Below are 21,840 nucleotides of genomic sequence, written 5' to 3' on the forward strand. Positions count from 1 at the left end.
CCAGAATATAGCTTTAAATGAACAGGCATCTAAGTCTGTCTGAATATGTGAAAAGAAACAAAAAGTCGTTGCCTAACTGCAGTCTGCTGGAGCTAACTGGAAAGAACCAAAAGGCACATCACATTTATCAAAGCTGACATTTAAACTGGATATCCTTAACGATAAACGGTGTTTAGAAACGCAACACCGAACCACTCCTCTCCTGTCATCACGCAACGCCGTCTGGAAGCAAATCATTTCCCCTTTGATGCAAGTGAGTTTAAGGCACCCCTGCTCGTGTTCAAAGATATCATGATGGCGTCAGCCCGGTGTGTCAGATTAGCATACCCTTCAGACCAGTAAATACACATGCGCAAGACGTCACATTTGCATTTTTTCCTGTAGTTTTGTACGAAAAATGTACTTTAAACTACCTCGACGGCCTTTGAGATCGCCATACGCTTCAAAAAACACCAAAAAAGAAGTAATTATATATATTTTTTGTTCATGACTAAATGGAAAGACAACCGTTGAGGCAGTTTAAAGTGTATTTTTCGTACAAAACTAAAGGGATAAACTAAAGGTATGCTCATCTGACAGAACACAAGCGACTGACATCCAAAGTCAGCTACAGATCTTCCTCGCTGGCATAATGCCGACTATTTAAAGAGCAAAATGCAATAACCATGTACTTTTAAACATTTATATATATATCAAAAGATAGTGATGTTATTTTGGTTACTACTGTTTCTTTTATCTTTGTCATTTTGGCTTCATGGAAGTTCTTCTAAGGAGGCGCTGATCCATTTTTAGCACAAAAGTGACAAACTCCTTTCAGTTCTTAGCTTGTATGAAGGATCCATGGGTTAATGTTCATGTAAGGATCTAGAGGAGGACTTGAATCATGAGGACGAAACGGGGAGAAGACAACATGCTTTGTTCCATGAAGGAGGTTTTTGGCAGTTATGATTATTAAAGAGGCTCACAGGCCAACAGTCCAACGTGTGACATCACTGGTTGACTAGCCGTTCTCCTTCCATAGAACTAAGTGAATGCTATGATCAGGCATGCTGGTGGCAAACACCAGTCCAGAGTCATTGCCCCCATCCAGGCCGTTCAACCAGGAGGTCACGCCTGCCAGGAAGCTGGATCCTCGCTTTGATTTCCTGTAAGCCGGTAGAGGCCAGCGGCCCGAGATCGACTCTGTCCTCAGGTCCATGACATACAGGAAGTGGTTATCGAAAAGAAGCGCAAACACCTCACCAAAGCTTAGCAGGGACAGGTTGGCTGGGTCCTCCATTTTTATTACTCTGAGAAAAGGAAAACAGAATGCTTTAGGTTCAGAGCATCACTACATGTTCTTCCTAATCTTTCCCATTAACACAAAAAACAGATCTGTTGGAAACATGGAGATATTGTTGATATATTTGACTAGATTAGACATTAGCGGCACTAGACTGATGATGCAGGATAAGCATGTATGTTACAAAAAGGTTGCTACCTTATTTCTTTCTTTGATTCTGTTAAAAAAAAGGTTCAAATCAAAACTAAGAAGATTGCTGATGTCAAGATATATGGAAAAAAATCAACTCTCTCTCTGAACTAGAGCTGAAACAATGAATCAGATTAATTGGGACTAATCTAGGGCCAGAGAGAACGATTATTAATATGTCGATTATTTTTTCGATTATAATTGGCTAGTAAAAGGTTCCTCAAAGAAGATTTCTTACTAAATCAAACTCAAACTTTTCCTCTGAGGAGTTCTGGATAGAGCATATTGACAGAATAAAACATTTTCTTTTTATTTAAAATGCAATATATTTATATATATATATATATATATATATATATATATATATATATATATATATATATATATATATATATATATATATATATATATATATATATTTTTTTTTTTTATTTTTTTTTTTATTTTGATATATGTACTGCTCTAAGTGGGTCGCTTTGTCAGCTAAAAGCATAGTTTAGAGTCTCTAAACTCCAGTTAGCGATTAATCAATTGCGAAAAGTAATTAATTAATCGCAATTAATCTGATTGTTTTAGACCTAATATTATCCCTATTTAGCCCTAGATTAATCAGTTATTGAATTAACTGTCAACTAAATCAATAATCGCTTAATCGCTAATAAAAGAGATTATAAAACATTCCTTTAGCTGACAGAACCACCCACTTACAGCAGTAATTATGTAGAAAAAACAAAACAAAAAAAAACAACATTTTGCACATCACGTGCTGCAGAAGCCCCTTTCTCATTATCTCATATAAGTCAGGTTTGTGGCAGTGAGGAGAAATCTGAAACCTGCAGGGCAGCAGTACCTGGAGGACTGAGAACCACCGCATCATTCTAGTAATAAGAGCTTATTGACCTTTAAAAAGAGCTCATTTTGTTTAATTTTGACTAAGGCTGAACGATTTTGCCAAAAATCTAAATTGCGATTATTTTCAACCAATGTTGTGATTTCTTTGCGATAGTCCTTTGCACTAAGATCAACCTTGTTGATCTTTTACTCCAAGGTTTCAGTTTTTTCATGACCTGAAAGCCTTCTTGTCCAGAGTTCAGTATTGCAGGACTTCACTGTAAAACTTCTTACTTCCATTTACCATCTCTACTATAATGCATCAATCAAGGCACCAGCTGCAACCGTCTTCCCTTATTGCGGCGGTGTTCTGTCAGACCAGCATACACTTAGTGAATATGCATGACTAAGACGTCAGATTTGCGTTTAATTTAGTTTTGTACAAAAAATAGACTTTAAACTACCTTGTGTGCAGTGATGGGAGTAACAGCGTTGAAAGTAACGGCGTTACCTTCAACGCTGTTACCTTTTTTTAGTAACGAGTAATCTAACTAATTACTTTGACTGTAACTATAACGCAGTTACCATTGCCGACACCCCGTTATTGGACGTTACTCAGGTCGCACAATTAACCATTTTTTCATGGTAGGACTCGTGCGCGCCTTTCTGCCTTTTATCTATAACAACCCAAACACACAGGATTTCAGAATTAGACATCCCCAGTTATTAATCTCATACACTCACCAGATCTGAACGCCATGTTAAAAAACTTTACACCCATGAGTAGAGGTAATGCAGCCTGATGATATTTACACCGCATCGGATAGTGTATCCCCCATGTTAAGGGCCTAGAAACCCCGTCAGATAGCGTTCCCCCCTGATGTCATTTACGTTGAGTCGCAAAAAATGCTAAACTCTGCAGGTTCTTGTCTTTGTCGTCCGCTCTATTCAGCTGGCTTTGGAAACACACGGCGAGAAGGTGGGGGCTGGGTGGTGAGGGTTACGGGGCGAGAAACGCAAAAGTAACGCAATAGTTACTTTTACTAGTAACTAGTTACTTTTATTGTGGAGTAACTCAGTTACTTTTTAGGAGAAGTAAGTAGTAAATATAACTAATTTCTTTTTCAAAGTAACGTGCCCAACATGTATCCTTTTGGTCATGTACAAAATAAACAAACAATTTAAGGTCAGATCGCCATACGCTTCAAAAAACACCTAAAAAGTAATTAAATAGTTTTTTTTACATGACTAAAGGGATACACGCTTGTTGAGGCAGCTTTAAGTTTATTTTTCATACAAAACTAAAGTGATTAAAGGGTATTGACTCTGCCTATGCTGGTCTGACCGGGTATGCTCATCTGACAGAACATCGGATGCTGTGATGTTTAGAAGTGTGAAGCAAGAAGATCGATAAACGGAGGTAACATGATGTTTAAAGGTCAGCTGGTCATCAATCATGACACCGTTTCCTGGAGTCAGAGACGGCATTTAACCATATCACTGCCACCCAAAGGGCTGGAAGGAGAAATTTAGTGTTTTACTCTTATCAAATTGTCATGATTAAAGTGATTAAAAATAAAGTGCCTCTGATTTGAAAATAGCATCTTTCTAAACTGCGATTATGTTGTAAATGTAAGTAATTGCCCAGCTCTAGTTCTGAAGCTGCTGCTACTAAAGCAGTCCTCATTTGACGCAAAGCAATGGCTGCTGTGTCACACCATGACTCTGCAACATGTATCGATGGTTTAGAGTATTTGTTCCGTTCTGTAAACTGAATGTGTTTTTATGACCACTTTACCTAATAATTTCAAAACTGGCAAAGTCCCACTGATAAACGCCAAGGTCAGAGCTGCAGACGATGTAGCGTCCATCAAACTGCAGGCGAGGCTGAAGGCTGATGCTGCGGTCTTCTGATACTGACAGCGTTTTCAAACACTTACAGTTGATTTCTCTGCCTAAAGGCCAAACCTGCAGGATGAAAGCAGAGCTTGGTCTCATTCTGTGGAGCAGATCAGAGGGACTCTTTCTGCCTTTTTTTAAACAAACATATGAAGCACATTTTACCTTGATTTCATACTTATCAGCACTTAACAGGATATAATCCCCGGGACTGTGCACCATCGATTCTACCTCACTCCTCTGCAATATCACCTGTAGGGAGAAAACAGCAGAAGAAGAACAAACGGTAAAGGGTAAAGTTACCAACATCATTCAATGATGCCTCGGCACGCTGAGCTCACCTTAGTGACCCATTCAGTGTGTCCAGTGAGAGTGTTGAGACAGCCGCCAGCAGACAGCGACCAGATCTTTACGGAGAAATCTGCAGAACCGCTGACCAGGACATCCAGTTCGTCATTGTAGTCCACGCTGAAGACTGCACCACACACACACACACACAGATCATATTTAGTCATAGAGACTAGTACATATAGACTAGTCACTCTTCACTTGACCTTCTGAGGAAATTAATTATATTTAGGGGTATCAAGGCATGGGGCTCCGAGTGCAACAGGGTTTCTGCAGAAATTACAATGCTTTTTAATGCATTTTTATAAACATTTTATTAGCATGGAGTTGCATCTCTGCTTCTTTTTTCTGTCTGCTTCTGTCTCCCAGTCGGCCTCAGCAGATGGCCGCTCACACTTCTTGTTAAATGGGAGTTTTTCCTCTCCACTGTCGCTACAAGCATGCTTAGTGTGAGGGTTTGACTTTGAGTCAAAACCAACTGGTTTTCCTTAGATAGAAAACTTTTGAATCAATTTAACTGTATGATCTTTGTGAATTGGCGACATAAAAATAAACTGAATTGAAATTGAATAGATGAAAACTCATGACAATTCAGATATACATGTACAGATGAACTCTGGAAATATAAAAGTATTCTGCCTAGAGAAGATTATTTTGGGATATGGCACTATGAATAAATAGAACTGAACTGAAAATATTTAGCAACACTGGATGCAAAAAGAAAAACAAAAAAATCCTGCTATAAAATGACAGCGAATGTTAAACGCTACAGAACCACTGACCGTGGTACATCACTAGGAAAGGATGCGTTGGATGCTTTTCAATCTCAAATAAAGCAGAAATACTTTACTTAAGTAGAAATCTTGGCTATCTATACTTTACTAGTGTAATTATTTTTTAGACTTTTTACTTCTACTCCTTACATTTTTTTGCAATCATCTCTACTTTCTACTCCTTACATTTTTTTGCAATCATCTCTACTTTCTACTCCTTACATTTTATAAATAAATATTTAAGCTGATTTTTATTGTGGCAAAACACTGTATCGGCGCATGTGTCGTTTCAAGAAAGTCATGTGACCGATACAGGCGTTGTTTCTAAATGATTGACAAACTTAACTGTGTTTAAAAACGTATCTGTCAACATGATGCATCTGCTAAAATAAAATAAAAACTCTCATCTTTTGCGGTTTATCATTAAAATTATCAAAAATTTTGGAGCAGCCTAAAAGGAATAGGAATCTTTGTTGCGTTTTTATTTTAATTTTGTCATTGTGTCATCCTGTTCCTCTCAGTTATCACTCAACTATCTGAATTAAAGTTAATTTCAAATTAAATCCTAGTCTACAAGCATCCTCATTCACATGTGAACCTAAATTATAACGTTATATGTTTAAATTATTTATTGGCTGCATCTAAAATGATCAAAGATATTTTCAATTTAAACATAGATATGAAATAATATAACTTACTATAACATAAACTATATTTGCTGGGTCATCAAATAAATTCAGTTCAGTCTGTCAAATGAGCTGCCTGTAGTGTCTTTAAAGGTCCAGCAGGTGTCAGTATATCAAGGCAGCATGAATACAGTCTGGCTTAAAGATGCCTCATTAATGTGTCAAAAATATCAATAGGATTTCAGTTATATTGGGTAAATTTCCTGTTTGGTTTTCAACAAAATGAAAGAATGAATGCGAAGAGTTTTCTTATCAACTTATTCATTATTAAGGCTAAATTTCATCTTGATAAATGCTAATTTTTGAGAAAAAAAAAACTGACATTTCAGTATTTTTGATTGAATTTAAACATTATATATTTACAATTTGACCTTCATTTATTGTGTTGATTCACTGTGGCGTCTGGTATTTTTGTCACCTTTGGTACTGTTTGTCTTTAAACAAGATTATTTTGTCATTTCTTCTTAAACTTTTATTGTTTTCTGTTAATGCTCCCCCTGGCAAATGTTTTTGTTGTTTTGTGATATGTACACAATGCAGTTTTGTATTGTTGTGTATTGTAAATAATAAAGTTTATTGAAAAGAAAAAAAAAAAAAATCAATACCTGTTGGTATTTAAAAAAAATAAAAAACATCAAAAATAATTAGTTTAATCCAGACAATTGATTTCATTGTGGTTGGACTCGGTGCTGCCCCAACCTGTTTTTCACCACAAACCAAGAAAATCTGACACTGATACCATCTGTTATAAAACTAAGTAAATGAAGTATAAGGAAATTATCATTCAGAATTGTAAAAACATTTCTTTTCTACTTTAATAGCATGGTGCAGTAACCAGTATAAAGTTTAAAGCTTCCTTCAATTTTTTCTGCATAACTTTAACTTTTATAATTTAAGTAGTTTTAAAAACTTTTACACTTTTACTAGAGTAAAAATCCTTAGCCGATCCTCTAACTTCTTTAAAGGTAAACAGTAGGATTTATACTTGTACTTGATTAACAAACATTAATACTTTTGACGCCTCTGCATATAATTCATTTCTTTCATTACTTCACTCTGCGCCATAACCCGGTCAACTGTATTAATAGTAATTTAGGTGCTGAGCAGCATTGTAAATACTGTTGATTGGATATACTGAAACCTTATATTATTGTTTTATTCTTATTTTCCCACTGTTTATATGTGGAGGGTGCAATTTTACTTATTTTATTCTGTCTTATTCTATTTTATTTTGCTCTATTGTACTTAAATCTTCAATAAGAGTCCAACCACAATGAAATCAATTGTCTGGATTAAACTAATTACTTTTTGATGTTTTTTATATGCTGATGATACCCAGCTTTATCTGTCTATAAATCCAGATGAAGCTAACCCATTACATAGATTACAGGCATGTCTTGAAGACATAAAAACCTGGATGACTCTTAACTTTCTGCTTCTGAATGCAGACAAAACAGAAGTTATAGTCTTTGGACCAGAGTCTCTGAAAAAGAAACTGATTAGCCAGTCACTTCATTTGGATGGGATTAAACTGATTTCAGATAATAAAGTAAAAAATCTTGGTGTTATTTTTGATCAGGACCTGTCATTTAAATCCCATATCAAAGAGGTTTCTAGAATTTCCTTCTTTCATCTGAGGAACATTGCAAAAATTAGAAATCTCCTGTCCAGGGATGATGCTGAGAAACTAGTCCATGCATTTGTTACTTCAAGGCTGGACTATTGTAATTCTTTACTATCAGGAAGTCCACAAACTGTAGTTAAAAGCCTTCAGCTGATCCAAAATGCTGCAGCCAGAGTTCTAATGAAAATTAAAAAGAGAGATCATATCTCGCCTATCCTGGCTTCTCTTCATTGGCTTCCTGTTAAATCAAGAATAGAATTTAAAATCCTCCTTCTCACATATAAAGCCTTAAATGGCCAAGCTCCATCTGATATCAGAGATCTGATTGTTCCTTATGTTCCTAACAGAGCACTTCGCTCTCAATCTGCAGGTTTACTAGTGGTTCCTAGAATTTCTAAAAGTAGAATGGGAGGCAGATCTTTTAGTTATCAGGCTCCTCTCCTGTGGAACCAACTACCAGTTTTAGTCCGTGAGGCAGACACCCTGTCTACTTTTAAGGCTAGGCTTAAAACTTTCCTTTTTGATAAAGCTTATAGTTAGGGTGGCTCAGGTTATCCTGAGCTATCTCTATAGTTATGCTGCTATAGGCTTAGACTTTTGGAGGACATAGGGACCCCCATTTCATCATTCTGCTTCATTCTCTCTCTATTCTCCTATTCTGCAGAATCTGTTAGTTCAATCTCTAACCTTCTGCTCTCTCTGCTTTTCCTCAGAGTAGCTTTGCCTCGTCTGTTCCTGTTTGGCTGTGACGTCATCCTGGAAAGAAACATCAGCTGTGCTGCTTCTATCAACACCCTTGTTTATAGATGTTGGAGATCGGCCTGTTTTCCAGTGTGGTCCTGTTTCTCTGACCGTGACTGAGTGGATGTGCTCTCTTCGTCCTCTGGCATGGGAGCTGGCTCGGAGCTTGTCTGCCTGGCTGTGTGTTTCCTGAACGGGGCCGCCTTTTACAGCTGCTTTTTGTATCTCTGCTTCTGTCTCCTTGAACCCCAGTCGGCCTCGGCAGATGGCCGCTCACACTGAGCCTGGTTCTGCTGGAGGTTTCTTCCTGTTAAAAGGGAGTTTTTCCTCTCCACTGTCGCTACAAGCATGCTTAGCGTGGGGGATTGTATTTGAGTCAATGAGTCGATGCAATCAACTGGTTTTCCTTAGATAGAAAACTTTATCAATTTGACTGTATGATCTGGTTGAACTGTAAAGTGCCTTGAGATGACATGTGTTGTGAATTTGGCGCTATATAAATAAACGGAATTGAATTGAATAATTGTTGTTGATTGCAGATGTGTCTAGTAGTTCCCATTGATTTAGCTTGTAAAGCGGGGAGAATGGCGCTAGGCTTACCGCACCGTGACGTCACTGCTGGAAGATACAGGAGGAAGGGGTTACTATATTCGCGACGGAAATTATGATTATGATTTATGATAAATTTATAAAATTAACACAAATGTATTAGTTTTAGTTTTATAGATAATGATCCATTGATTATTCCTTGCTGACTACTTTTCCTTTCAGTGTATTGTAATTAAAATTGTCTCCCTATATGATTTAAAATTTGCCTTTTTTCTAAATTTTTGTTATATAAATAAATATATATAAATTTAAAAAAAGGAGAAAAAATAAATTGTGATTATATCCCAGATGCAATTAAGTGCAGAGACTCTAAAACATGCCTTTAGCTGATAGAGAAACCCACATTTAGCAGCACTTATATCAAAATTGACACAAAATTGACTAATTACTTGCCCTATAAACACTTTATAAGGCAAGTTGCCATTTTTAATCACTTGCATCCCCCTTATAACTGGATCCCCCCATCCCTCAGTACAAGACCTATGTCCAGTTTTTCAGTTATAAGATGTTGCTACATGGCTGTGCATCTTATTTTTGCATCTGACCAATTAGATGAGCCCCTCATTCTATATTACCTACTGGAAATTAAGTTGGAAAAAAAAAGTTAAATAGTCAAGAAAAAAAAAGGTAAAAAAGTTAAAAAATAAAGTTAAAAATCTAATAAGCGTAGTTAACAATTATATTTAGGTTTATAAACTCAAACATTTAAGTGCCAGCATCAGCATTAGTGCCTCTAAGTTTATGTTTTACAAAGACAAAAATGTTTTTCTTTTACTCTCAGAGTATTTTTCATGAATTTCTTATAGAAACACTTTTGTTATTTTCTTAATATATTCGAGAAAGTTGGAGTTTCTTGATATCAAACTGACATTAATATTTAAGGTCTTGTCCTGGATTCCAATAACACCATTGGCTGGACATTTGGATTTTAATTTTTTTAACAATGTCTCCCTTTTATCTTCTCTTTCTTTCATCTTTTCTCCCTTTTCATGTTTTTCCTTTCCTGTTCTACTTACATTACAGTGTCCATAAAATCTGTAATCCTCCCTGCATGAATTATAATAAAGTTATTTATAAGCATAAATCAAGCGGAACACTATGGCGATAGCCGTACTGCTTCACTTGTGAAAGCACAACCTGTTGGGATCTTTTTTGGCATCAACACAATTATTCTTATTGTCACATCGACAGACAGGAAACTGTTTAGAAAACAGAGAAATTTTGGTTTTCACTAAGTTCCCTATAAAGGGTTAAAATAACCTTGAGTTGAATTAATCAAACATATAAAGAATCAGCCTTAATAATTGTTAATTCTACTGGGAGTGTTTTTGGAAGGGAATCATTTTGCCATCAATAAGATCAAAAGAAGAAAAACAGGAACTTCAAACAGACGTTAGCTCAGTGTGCATACTGACCTGCTCCAGTGTGGCCCCGGAACTGCTGGATTTTAGCGCCTGAGCTCCATTCCCAGCATGCAATAGTGTTATCAAAAGAACCCGTCACCAGCTTCTGTTCATCAAATTTTACCGTGGCGCACGTGTGCGTCTGAATTCCATAAATGCACTGTCCAGTACGCACATCCCATAATTTGGCAGAAAGGTCGTCAGACCCTGGGAAACAAAGAAGACATTCATCACATGCAAACAAGCTGCTGCAACCATACAGTAGGTGAATCAAAGGCACGGCTTACCTGTGCAGAGCAGGCCATCCTTATAGTACAGGGCGTACACTCTGGCACTGTGGCCAATCAGTGACGACGTCTCAAAAGCCTCCTGTCCCTTCAGCTGCGTCATACGCAGTTTAGCCTTTAGATAGACCCCTTTCCAGTGGGCTGCGTCCTGAATGGATTCGTCGATCCGCCAGCCCAGTTCCCGACACACGCTCTGCCACACCTCTGTGCATGAGCTGATCACCTTCATTACGAAGACAAACACAGAAACAGCTTTAACACTTCTTACTAGTGATCACGCATCTTGACCAAACTGTACTGATGCTGCGTTGATACTGTCTCACAGAATACTGACACCTGCTGGACCTTTAACCCTTTATAGGGCAAGTTACAGTTTCTGATCACTACCTTACAAATGGACTCCCCCCATCCCTCATTGAGGTCTAGAAGCACAAGATCTATATCCAGCCATTCGGCAAAGATAATGCGACATGGCTGCACATCTTATTTTGGCATTTAACCAATTAGATGAGCCCTTGAATGATATATTACTTAAAGGAATAGTACACCCAAAACATGATTAGCCTTCATTTTCTACTCACCCCCATGCTGAACAACACTCTGGAGTATTTTTTTGCTATCTCAAATGCATCTGGAGATCTGGGAGGCTTCTTGCTGTCTGCTGACATTCAAATAATGGAGGTCTGTGGCGCCCGAGGCTGAAAGGTCCATAAAAGTCCACAAAAAACGTGTCAATATTCCTCCATACTGCTCGTCCAATGTATTCCAAGTGTCCTGAGTGGGTAGCGTCCAGAATTTACTCGAAACGAAGTCATTTAGAATGTTTTTAGAGCATAAACAGTAGTGTATAGGATTTCCTAAAAGCAAGTTCACGACGCTACGACCAAACCAGATGAAAGTGTGCATTCAGCTCGGCAAAGAACTCATGCTCTTCCTCAACACTGAAGTCCTCAGACATTTTTCTTTCGTTGTTTCTTTCTTTGCACAGGTAAACAGCACATTTCTTCTTCTACGCTTGCATTATCGGCAGAGCAGACGCTGAATGCGCACTTTCATCTGGTTTGGTCTGCCGCGGTTTCCGTAGACTCGTTTAGGAAATCCTATACACTACTGTTTATGCTCTAAAAACATTCTAAATAACTTCATTTCGAGTAAATTCTGGATGCTACCCACTCAGGACAGTTGGAATACATTGGACGAGCAGTATGGAGGAATATTGACACGTTTTTTGTGGACTTTTATGGACCTTTCTGCCTTGGGCGCCATAGACCTCCATTATTTGAATGTCAGCAGACAGCAAGAAGCCTCCCAGATCTCCAGATGCATTTGAGATATCAAAAAAGTACTCCAGAGTGTTGTTCAGCATGGGGGTGAGTAGAAAATGAAGGCTAATCATGTTTTGGGTGTACTATTCCTTTAATGTAAATGAAGTTGGAAAAAAAGTGAACAAGTCAAGAAATATTGGTTAAAATCTAATTGAAAAGTTAAAAAGTAAAGTAAAAAGTTAATAAGCCTAGGTAACAATTATATTTTGGTTTATAAAAAAGATGTAAGTGCCAGTATCAGCATTAATCTTTAAGGTTATGTTTTACCAAAAAAATGTGTTTCATTCACTCAGTGTTTCATCGATTTCTTATAGAAGCAATTTAGTTATTTTTCTTCATATATTTGGGCAAGTGGGCTTTTCTTCTTATACATTCATTTTTGCCATCAAAATATTTTGAATATATTTTTTGAATGTTACAAAGCTAATAAGGTCTTGTCCAGATTTCCAATAACATATTTCACTGAGTGCCCTATAAAGGGTTAAAACATTACAGTCAGCTTAACAAGTTATTAAAGGTTTTATTTCATATCTGTTTTTTAAATCATAAAAAAAATATCTTTTATATTTTCAGATGCAGTCAATAAATAATTTAAACATATATGATAACGTTATAATTTAGGGGAAAATGTGAATGAGGATGCTGCTGGACGTGGATTTTAAATCATAATTTTGAAACGATAAGTACAATAAACCAGTAAAGAAACTAAGAGTCAATTTGAAATAAACTTTTATTCAGATAATTCCAGTGATGACTAGATGAGAAAATTAAAATAAGAAGGCAACGGCTGAAACATTCCTATTCCTTTTAGGCTGCTACTAAGTTATTGATCATTTTAATAATAAACCTTAAAAGATGAGACATTTATTTAGCAGATGCATCATGTTGACAGATAGGTTTTTAAACTCGGTTTAGCGAGTCAGTCAGTCAGAAACAACTCCTGGATCGGTCACATGACTTTTTTTATTAATTGTTAACTGAAGTGTTGAGACTTAAAAGTTGACTGACAAAGCAACCCAAATTGAAGTCATCTTCACCAGGTATGATGACTTAATTCTCAGAATTTTTCCACTTTATTTTCGTAAATCATGTTGCAACTGTGTAATGTTTCAACATTATTCTAATAATGTTCTGACTTTTAGTTATGACTCATATTTAAAATACTAAATCTCTAGCATGGCTCTAATACTCCATCATACAAGTTTAACATATTTTGCATCATTTAGTGAGATGAACTGGTGGCAGCTCCATCCTAGCCGCTGACTGTCATTACGAGCGGCGAACAGAGCTTCCATATCAAACAGAAAATATCTCAATAGGCTAAATAACAACATGAGGTCAGAGAGCAGGATGCTCACCTTATTCCATTGTTTGCAGACCAAGCAGCAGGTGAGCAGGGTCTGAGGATCCAGCCACCGCAAAAGGTAGAAAGCCAGCTCCAGAGGAAGGAGGCGCAGGAAATCCCGCTTCAGGAGCGTCTCCAGACCGTTGGATAGATGCCGAAGCTGGGCGGCGCCGCTCAGAGATATGAGCTGATCCAGACACTGGTTACGCTGCTGGTCATTGAGAGAAAGGAAAGTGGCAGAGACAGACTCCAGCCACCCCTCAAACGCCGTTTTGTCCATGGGCACATGACCAGCAACACCTGCAAGAGCGTGGCAGCGGGTTTTAAATGTTCCAAAGTAAGCCGTTCATCAAAGTGTCTGCTAATATCAAACATAATCCCATTTATTTTGCTAAAATGAAAAGACATTGGAAGACGTTTGTGATTTTCCTCAAATTGAAACCACACAAGAATTTTTAAACTTGACGGCTCATCTAACAAGCGGAGCAGCTTTATGGATTAAATCTCCAGAATATCACACATAGAGCCCTTTAAAAATGTCCCAACATTTCTCTAACATCATCCCACTACAACCACACTTACTCTTCATATCTTGCAGGCTTGAACTATTTCATTTATGTAAATATTACTGACAGAATATACTTCCTTTGAATTAAGATGCATTTTAATCCAAAAGTTCTCCTTTATCAAACTTTCATTAACTATTGTTAACCTCATCTGAGCTCTACTTTTTTTCCCTCGAGTTTTAATCAGAATAGTTCATTTAAAAATCAAATCTAATATTTGCCAGTGGATTTTAAACCATAACTGCTGTGATAAAATCAAAGATTAATAATTAACAATCCAAGTTTCAAGTCTCTGGGTGAAAACACACAGAAAAGAAAATAAAACAAATGTTTTGGGAAGCTAAGTTCTTGATAAAAAATATTTAAGGAACAATAGTGTAAACACGACGACAGGAGAAAGGTCAGGGATAAGGTGAGATAATAAAGCCGACTGAAGTTACAGAACATCCAGAACCTACATGAGAGTAGGTGCTAACTATCTAACCTGAATGTTTTTGGGGTTTTTTCTTGCATAGAGGCAAAGTACCATGTCTGGAGGAAAATGAACGCTTGCGCATCACCCAGAATATAACAGTCATTTTAGTGGTTATGTTAGTTCAGCAGGGACAGGATAGGAGCTGATGCTACATTCAGACCGCCAGCAGCAGAGGCAGCGGAAACAGCTAGCTTACATGCAAAGTCGAGGGTTGACGCGCATCAAGGTGCAGCAAAAGGTCCTGCGGCGCGTCTGAGCAGCCGAAGTGGCGCCTCATGAGCTTCTGATGGGCTTCAGAAGCAGCAGTTGCTAGAGTTGGAAAAAAATTGAACTTTTGCTTCTCAACGAGCCACAGCGACCAATCAGAGCTGATCTGGGAGCTGGCAGGGAGTCAGACACAGCACTGCTGATGCAGAGCGCTATGATCACTCCTCTGAAACAGTTTATTAACACCTAAATTAACTTCAAATGTAACTTAAATGTGTTTTATCTGCTGGCAAAATATGTCTGATTTGATTATTCTGGTGCTGCAGTTTAGATTACATACGTAAAAAACGCCTTCCAGACACTACAACAGTAGCGGAAAACCGCAAAGAGGCGACCGGGATTCCCAGTGACAGCGCACCGCCGGTATACGGGGGTCTGAGCGGTTCAGACAGCAACATTTTTCAGATAAACTTTCTTACTTTAAAACATATTCAAACTACTTTTTACCCACTGATCACAGCAAATATAAGCAAATATAGCTGCCATTGTTACAGGCAGAGAAAGGACAGGTTAGCTCCGCCCAACGCGCATCAGACCCCACTTATCGATCGCGCAGCTGGAGCAGCAAAGATGCTTCAGCTGCGCAACAGAACTACACCTGTACAATCAATCAGTTTCGTCAACTACAATTTACATTGTAATCCAGATTTCAGTTTCTGTATTTCCTGAGGCCATGCGTGCCGCAGAACGTTGCCTTTGGTGCGCTCTTATGGCTGCCAATGTGAGACGGTTCCCTATAGGGCTGCCTTTAGCACCAAAAATGAAGCCGCTATGCGTTTTTGCTGCTCCTGCTGCTTGTGGTCTGAACGTAGCATTAGAGTTCATACAGGAGATGGAAAGAGCTAAATACTGGAAGAGAACCGGCCTTCTTTTATTAGGACATCCAGAGTAAAACCTGAGCTACATGGTAAAGATCCCAGCATATTTACCAGCTATAATGGTCCAGTCAACAATCCCAAAATCTGGAGCAAACATTTGTATTGAAATTCTAAAATATAAATCCTTTTGTAATCAATTATTGAAAAATAAAATGGTAAAATATTTTAGCTTTTTGATGTGCAAAGCTGACATACATAAAAAACATAAAAAAAAACATTTTGCAGCTAGAGGCAGAGAGGTGGGTCACATGTGGGCTAAACAAACACCCCACACCCTTCTTCATTTCTTATTTATAAGACAAATACAAAACCATGCCTAATTCCTACTGCTACACAATTAAGCTTCATTTTTTCTAGCACTATAAACTAGTAACATGTGATTAGCTGTCATGCAGGAGGTGGCTTCATCATTATGTTTTGGGGGAATTAATTAACAAAGGGAATATTATATTAAATAAATTATGCATTTGTGTATACTCCTAATTCTACCAAAAATAAATAGAGAATGAAGGACAAACTTTTGCAACAATAGGATAAGTGCTTTATACCTTTTTCTTTAAAGGAGAAGTCCAGTTACCAGGAGAGGGGGTGGGTGGGGGGGGGGGTTGGGGGTTGATGAAAGAAACCCCAATTTACTTCTGCTCATTCTTCCCTCCCACTCCTATTCTGACATCACTTTCTCAATTTAAAGGAAAAGGCTTGTCACCAAGGAATAATCAATGGATCATTATCTATACCTAAAATTAATACGTTGGCGGTGATTTAATGAATTTAGCATTAATCAGTAAAAAAAACTAGCGTCCATTTTTGCCCAAATCTAGTAACCCCCCCTCCTGCCATCTTCCAGCAGTGACGTCACGGTGCGGTAAGTCTAGCGCCATTCTCCCCGCTTTACAAGCTAAATCAATGGGAACTACTAGACACATCTGCAATCAACAACAATTATTGAAGATTTCCAGAGGACTTCACCATTGAAATTCACCAGAGCTATAGTGAAACTGACAATGCCCACGTGCATGGCAGCTGGATGTTGGAATACATCAGGTAAAAGAGAAAAAAAAGCGTTATTTCACCTTTCCGATTCATGATCCTCCACGGACGGTTTGGTTGTTGGATCGCCAACTTGAAGAGGGAGGATTTGCCATCGAACTTCTGGCCAGAGAAAAAACACGTAATATGTAGCCAACATTTGGAAGAAGAATGTTTTCAAGATGACTTGGATAATAGCGCGTTGTGACAAACACCAGATACAGCACTGGGACTTGATCAACAGCCGATACCGCACCGTGACGTCACAAACCAGTAGGTGGCAGTAGTGTTCTTTGACAAACATGGATGCCTCCAGTAAAGCACATTCACATGAAAATTACTCTGAATTAAAAACACTGATCATTTATTGAACAGGATGGAATAATTTCATATTTAAAGAACTTTCAGAAGTTTGAGTTCCTCATATGAACAGACTTGTCCTTTAAAATTGCAACATGTCAGTCATAAGATCCTACACAGTCCTGCTATCCAAAATGACAGCAGATGTCATCAGAGACAATAAAATGGAACATTATTTTGTGGATACGATATTGACAGACCAGACCAGCATACCCCATCACACAAACATACCCATAGTCAATACGTCTGATTTGCATTTATCCCTTTATTTTGCATGAAAAATAAACTTTAAACTTCCTCAACAGGTGTGTATCCTTTTAGTAATTAACAAAAAAAACCTATTTAAGTTGATATCACCATATGCTTCAAAAAACAACAAAAAGTAAGTAATTAAATACTTTTTTTCGTACATGATTAAAGGAATACACGCCCATTAAGGTATTTTATAGTATATTTTTCATTCGAAACTAAAGGGATAAACTAAACCTAAACTAAAGGAGTGTTCAAAGTTTTCCAGGCCCCAAACTGATGGCGAGATGGAGCAGGGACCCCCTAATCATATATATGGTATGAAATTGTGTTCTATCAAACTGGTCCTATAGTCACTCTATTACAGGTGGAGTATTGTAACTAAAGTAATTTCTCCCTGGGATTATTAAAGTATTTCTGATTCCTGGTTGATGGGACAGGTGTTGTGAATGAAACGGTGCCCAGCTTGAAAGAGCTGTGTGTCGCTGAATGTGAGCATTGATGACTGAAAGACATCTTTTGCCTCCATTTATCTGTTTACTACAGTGTGTTGAATTCATGTTAATGTGGATTTAAAGACATTTCAATTAGTGGACCCCCTGTTGAAGACGTCCGAACTAAAGGGATAAACAGGTCATGACTGTGGGTATGCTGCTCTGACAGGGTATGCTGGTCTGACAGAACACCGGCAAGCAGCAGAAGCACCTACTGTAGCTTCAGTTCAGAATAAACTCCAGTGTCACTAACATATTCCAGATTATTCCGCTTCACGTTACCTGAAAACATTTATATCAACACTACAAACATACCAAGTTACCGATTTGTATCCCAGACAACCATTGAGCAAAAATGATGGGTCAAACTATTCATTCTCACCGAAGGTCATTTAATAACATTACATATAAGTTTAAAATTTATACCAACCTGGAAGTTGCAGGAAGCTTTTATTCACCACTGTCCTGGTTTAGTTAGAACACGGCATAGCAAAGTTAGCTACCATAAGCTAACCTGCTCAACTAATTATATTGTCCACGTACCATAGCTCCGTAGCGTTTCAGAACAAAACACCGGGAAAAGCGCATTGGATTATATCATATTTCGATTTGACGTGTTTAATCTTAAAAGCTTGCAATCAGTAAGAAATGTGTAGAGAAGTATATCAGTGTTTGACAGCATGAAAACCAGCCGATAATAAAAAAAAACGCATCATCCTCCTTAGAACGTCCGCTTTACCCAGTGTTTTGTCTTACAGGATATATTATGAGGAGACATTGTCTGAAAATGGAAATCACTGTTCAGCTGTTTGTTTTTTCAACAGTTAAATTTGATTCTTTACAATCTGGTAAGCGACTACATGAGCATTTTACTTTTTTCTGAACTATGTGCCTGTACGGCAGAAAAACGGTCATATCTTAACATAGTTCATAGGTATCTGACTTCCGGTGTTGCACTAACGGTGGACCGGAGTGATACATGCATTCAAAAACATGACCGGGTTGAGTTTCCTTTTGTTTGTCTCACACACACGCTCGTTTTCTTAGTAAAGTGATCGATGGTTGATTAAACACACGCTTTTAAATATCACAAAAACTTGGAATGAACATGAGAAAGGAAGAAGATTATATAGGGTTAAAAAAAATCTGTAATACACAAAAATTAGGGAGAAAGAAGCAGAAGGGAAGAGATCATTTATACGAGACTAAGAACTTGACGCACCTACTTAAATGAGTTTTTGTTTAAACTAGGGAAGATAAATAATGATATCTGTGAGGGTTGTGGAGGAAAAGAAAATGTGGATCATGTTTTGATGATTTGCTAAAATTATGCAATTGAAAGAGCGGATGAGGGAAGTGATTGGGGGGAAGGGAGTAGGGTGACCAAACGTCCGTATTTTCCAGGACATGTCCGTATTTCACGTCCTGTCCCGGGTGTCCCGGGTTTTTTTTTAGAAAGTGAGGAAATGTCCTGATTTTTTAAATTACCTTAATTGGACCATTAAATTTACAGGCACTAGGGCACTGCGCATGGCGCTGCGTGTGAAGTAATCCCTGAGCCGCGGCAGTGCGGGCAGCCCTGTTCTTAATCAGAATATAGATAGCGTGGCTGTCAGTACGCCAACAACATGCCAAAGTGCAAATGTATGTTTACCGATGATTTACAAAAGAGTTTCCCCGCTTTCAGACCGGATCGAGACTAATGGAATGCCTTGTGCACTGTGTGCAAAGCAGGCACATATGTCTCGGTGTCCAATGGAGGGGCAAGGAATCTGAAAAGCCACCTGGACACTGAAAGTAAAGATAGTCTATTGATATGTTTGTTCGTTTTTGGTACATTTTGGTACGTTTTTGCTACACAAGAGGTATTTTTTATTTATTTATTTTTTTTTTTGTTAACCGCTCCAAGGTGTCCTGGTTTTCCCAAATGAAAATATGGTCACCCTAGAAGGGAGAGAACTGAGTATTACATTTTAGGGACAGATGGAGATAGGGAGGAAATTAGGTCATTAATAAAGAACTGTTTTTATTTTTACATAACACAAAATAAAAAAATAGAATAGAGTAGGTGAAACTTTAAAGCTGCACACTCTTGTACATTAGGTGGCAGTATTCATCTATAAGTTGTTTGCAATCAGCCAATCAAATGTAAGAAGAAGAAAAAGAAGCTTTTATAGGGAAGGGATTAAATAACTGACAAAAACAGCACAGATATTGAAATAGTGTGAGGATGAAGCAAGAAAGCAAAAAAATTCCCAAAAGTCTTTTTGACTAATGGGAATTTTGCTGTTCAGAAAGATGAGTTATTGGGATTTGAAATATTTGGGGCCCAGTCCGTCCCAAATAAATGTTTCATCCTTACATATCTGAATAATTTTATAATAAAAAAAATCAAATAACGGCATCATTGTTTTCTGACCAAACTCTTTTTACTAAATTGAATTAAAAAAGCAAAAACACTAAAGCGTTGTCTTGACTGAAATTCTGGGCTAATGGAATAGGTTAAACTTAATTTGGGAGTTCAAAAAATACATATTGTTAGGCCTACATTAGATGCTAAGAACATGATTGAATACATTTTTAGAAGATATTTAAGTCTTCAGTTCCATCTAAAAAAAAAAAGTTGTGATTCTGTTCAATAGTTTTCTAAGAGTCTCTTTGTTCCTCTCTGTAAGAATATTTAATCTGATCATTTCATGGAGTTGCTTTTTTTTCTTTTTTGGAGCATTATCTGAATCCATAATTTGGGAACCTGATGTTTAGATTATTTTGAATTTCCCCTTCATTCAGTGTTCCCAAAGTCCTTTGTCTTTTTCTCAGTAGTAAGATTATCTTTCTTTTGCATGTTAATAAATTCTTGCTAAATGTTCTGCCTTGTCTTAATTATTCAATTTTTTCGCTCTTTCATACAGGGGGGATTTACCATTAGGCAACACTAGGCAGTTGCCTGGGGCCCCAAGTTCCTGGGGCTTTGCAGGCTAACAAAAGAAGCCGAACAACCCCAATTCCAAAGGGGTGGTCTCGTTCGTCCATTAAAATTTGCATTTTTTCTAAACGAAAACAAGACTTTGTTGGGCTAACGTATATAAACCTTGAACTCAACGCTATTCCTGACATTTTGAACTGAAAAAGTGTCCTGGATGGGAAGTGAAATGTCTTCAAACTTGGAAACAAAGTCCAGTGGATTGTTTTTTTTTTTTACTTTTTTGGAATGACTATGACCGGAATGACTGAGAATCTTCACCTGCGTAAAATCACAACTTAAGGTCATGACTGGTTTGTATGGGACTCAAACAGACCGAAGCAGGGGTAAGTTGAGAGGAATCTTCAATGATAAATAAAGAAATTTACTGTAATAAACCTGGAGAATGAATGAGTAGGACAGGCAACGAAACAAATAGAAAAAATACTGAGGCTGGATGGAATTCATAGATGTGATAGATGCAATGAAAGACATCAGCAAAGACACAGACAACCAGGGTGCAATTCATACAGTGAAGTGAAGGGAATAGAAGACATGGCTTAAGAAACCTATTATAATAACAATACTCTACATAAACATTTATGTATACCTTTGAAAAACAATAAATAATGCATACATAGTAATACAGCGGAGAATACCTGGTATAAAACTTAATAACAGCAAGAAAATGGTAACTTAAAGGAAAAGTCTGGTCAGCAAGGAATAACCATTGGATCATTATCTATACCTTAAACTAATATGTTTGATGTTGTTGTGATTTAATGAATTTTGCGGTAGTCAGGAAAAAAAATAAAAAAAATAATTTTCATTGCGATCTCGTAGCGGACATTTTTACCCAAATATATTAACACCTCACTCCTGACATCTTCCAGCACTGATGTTACGGTGCGGTAAGCTCAGAGCTGCAGTTAAACTATTGACAGACAGACAAAATAACAGAGCACACAATATTCTGTCTCTCTTTGCCTCCTGCGCTCTTTGTCTCCTCTCTCTTAGGGTCCTGGGGTCCGCTTTGGCTGGTGAAGATGCGGGCCCTAGGGGAACCAGTTCTCCAGAACCATCAAGGATAGGTCAGAAACCTTCAGAACCAAACTGCTGCAAAACAGACCTTTTGGAATATGTGTTGAACTGTTGCTGAAGCTTGGACAAGTCATGATTTTATCTAAAGCTCGGACCCACATGCAGTGAATTGGTCTG

At 37.6% G+C, this 21,840-nt stretch overlaps 1 protein-coding gene across 2 annotated transcripts; it reads right to left on the reverse strand.

The window, feature by feature from the left end:
• Window positions 1–427: 427 nt before the first annotated feature.
• Window positions 428–18,555, reverse strand: fbxw2 (F-box and WD repeat domain containing 2). Of its 2 annotated transcripts, XM_038306961.1 has the most exons (9): window positions 18,091–18,555; window positions 16,602–16,680; window positions 13,356–13,642; window positions 10,673–10,895; window positions 10,398–10,592; window positions 4,543–4,676; window positions 4,367–4,453; window positions 4,101–4,270; window positions 428–1,289 (listed from the first exon to the last, which is right to left on the reverse strand). In XM_038306961.1, the coding sequence occupies exons 2-9, from the start codon at window positions 16,612–16,614 to the stop codon at window positions 1,001–1,003; spliced, it is 1,398 nt and encodes a 465-aa protein (XP_038162889.1). In that variant the 5' UTR covers window positions 16,615–16,680; window positions 18,091–18,555; the 3' UTR covers window positions 428–1,000. The 2 variants fall into 2 exon arrangements, with proteins under 2 accessions (XP_038162889.1, XP_038162890.1); XM_038306962.1 differs by lacking the exon at window positions 16,602–16,680 and having other exon boundaries at window positions 18,091–18,554.
• Between the last annotated feature and the right edge of the window lie 3,285 nt (window positions 18,556–21,840).

Source organism: Cyprinodon tularosa, unplaced genomic scaffold (genome assembly GCF_016077235.1).
Source record: "Cyprinodon tularosa strain WSP-4 unplaced genomic scaffold, ASM1607723v1 ctg598, whole genome shotgun sequence".
Classification (NCBI taxonomy): domain Eukaryota; kingdom Metazoa; phylum Chordata; class Actinopteri; order Cyprinodontiformes; family Cyprinodontidae; genus Cyprinodon; species Cyprinodon tularosa.

Coding starts and splice junctions, on each gene's coding strand:
- fbxw2 (XM_038306961.1), bottom strand. Junction 10,593..10,672: donor GGATGGCCTGCTCTGCACAG/GTAAGCCGTGCC, acceptor TTTGTTTCCCAG/GGTCTGACGACCTTTCTGCC. Junction 1,290..4,100: donor GCCAGTTTTGAAATTATTAG/GTAAAGTGGTCA, acceptor TCCTTTTCTCAG/AGTAATAAAAATGGAGGACC.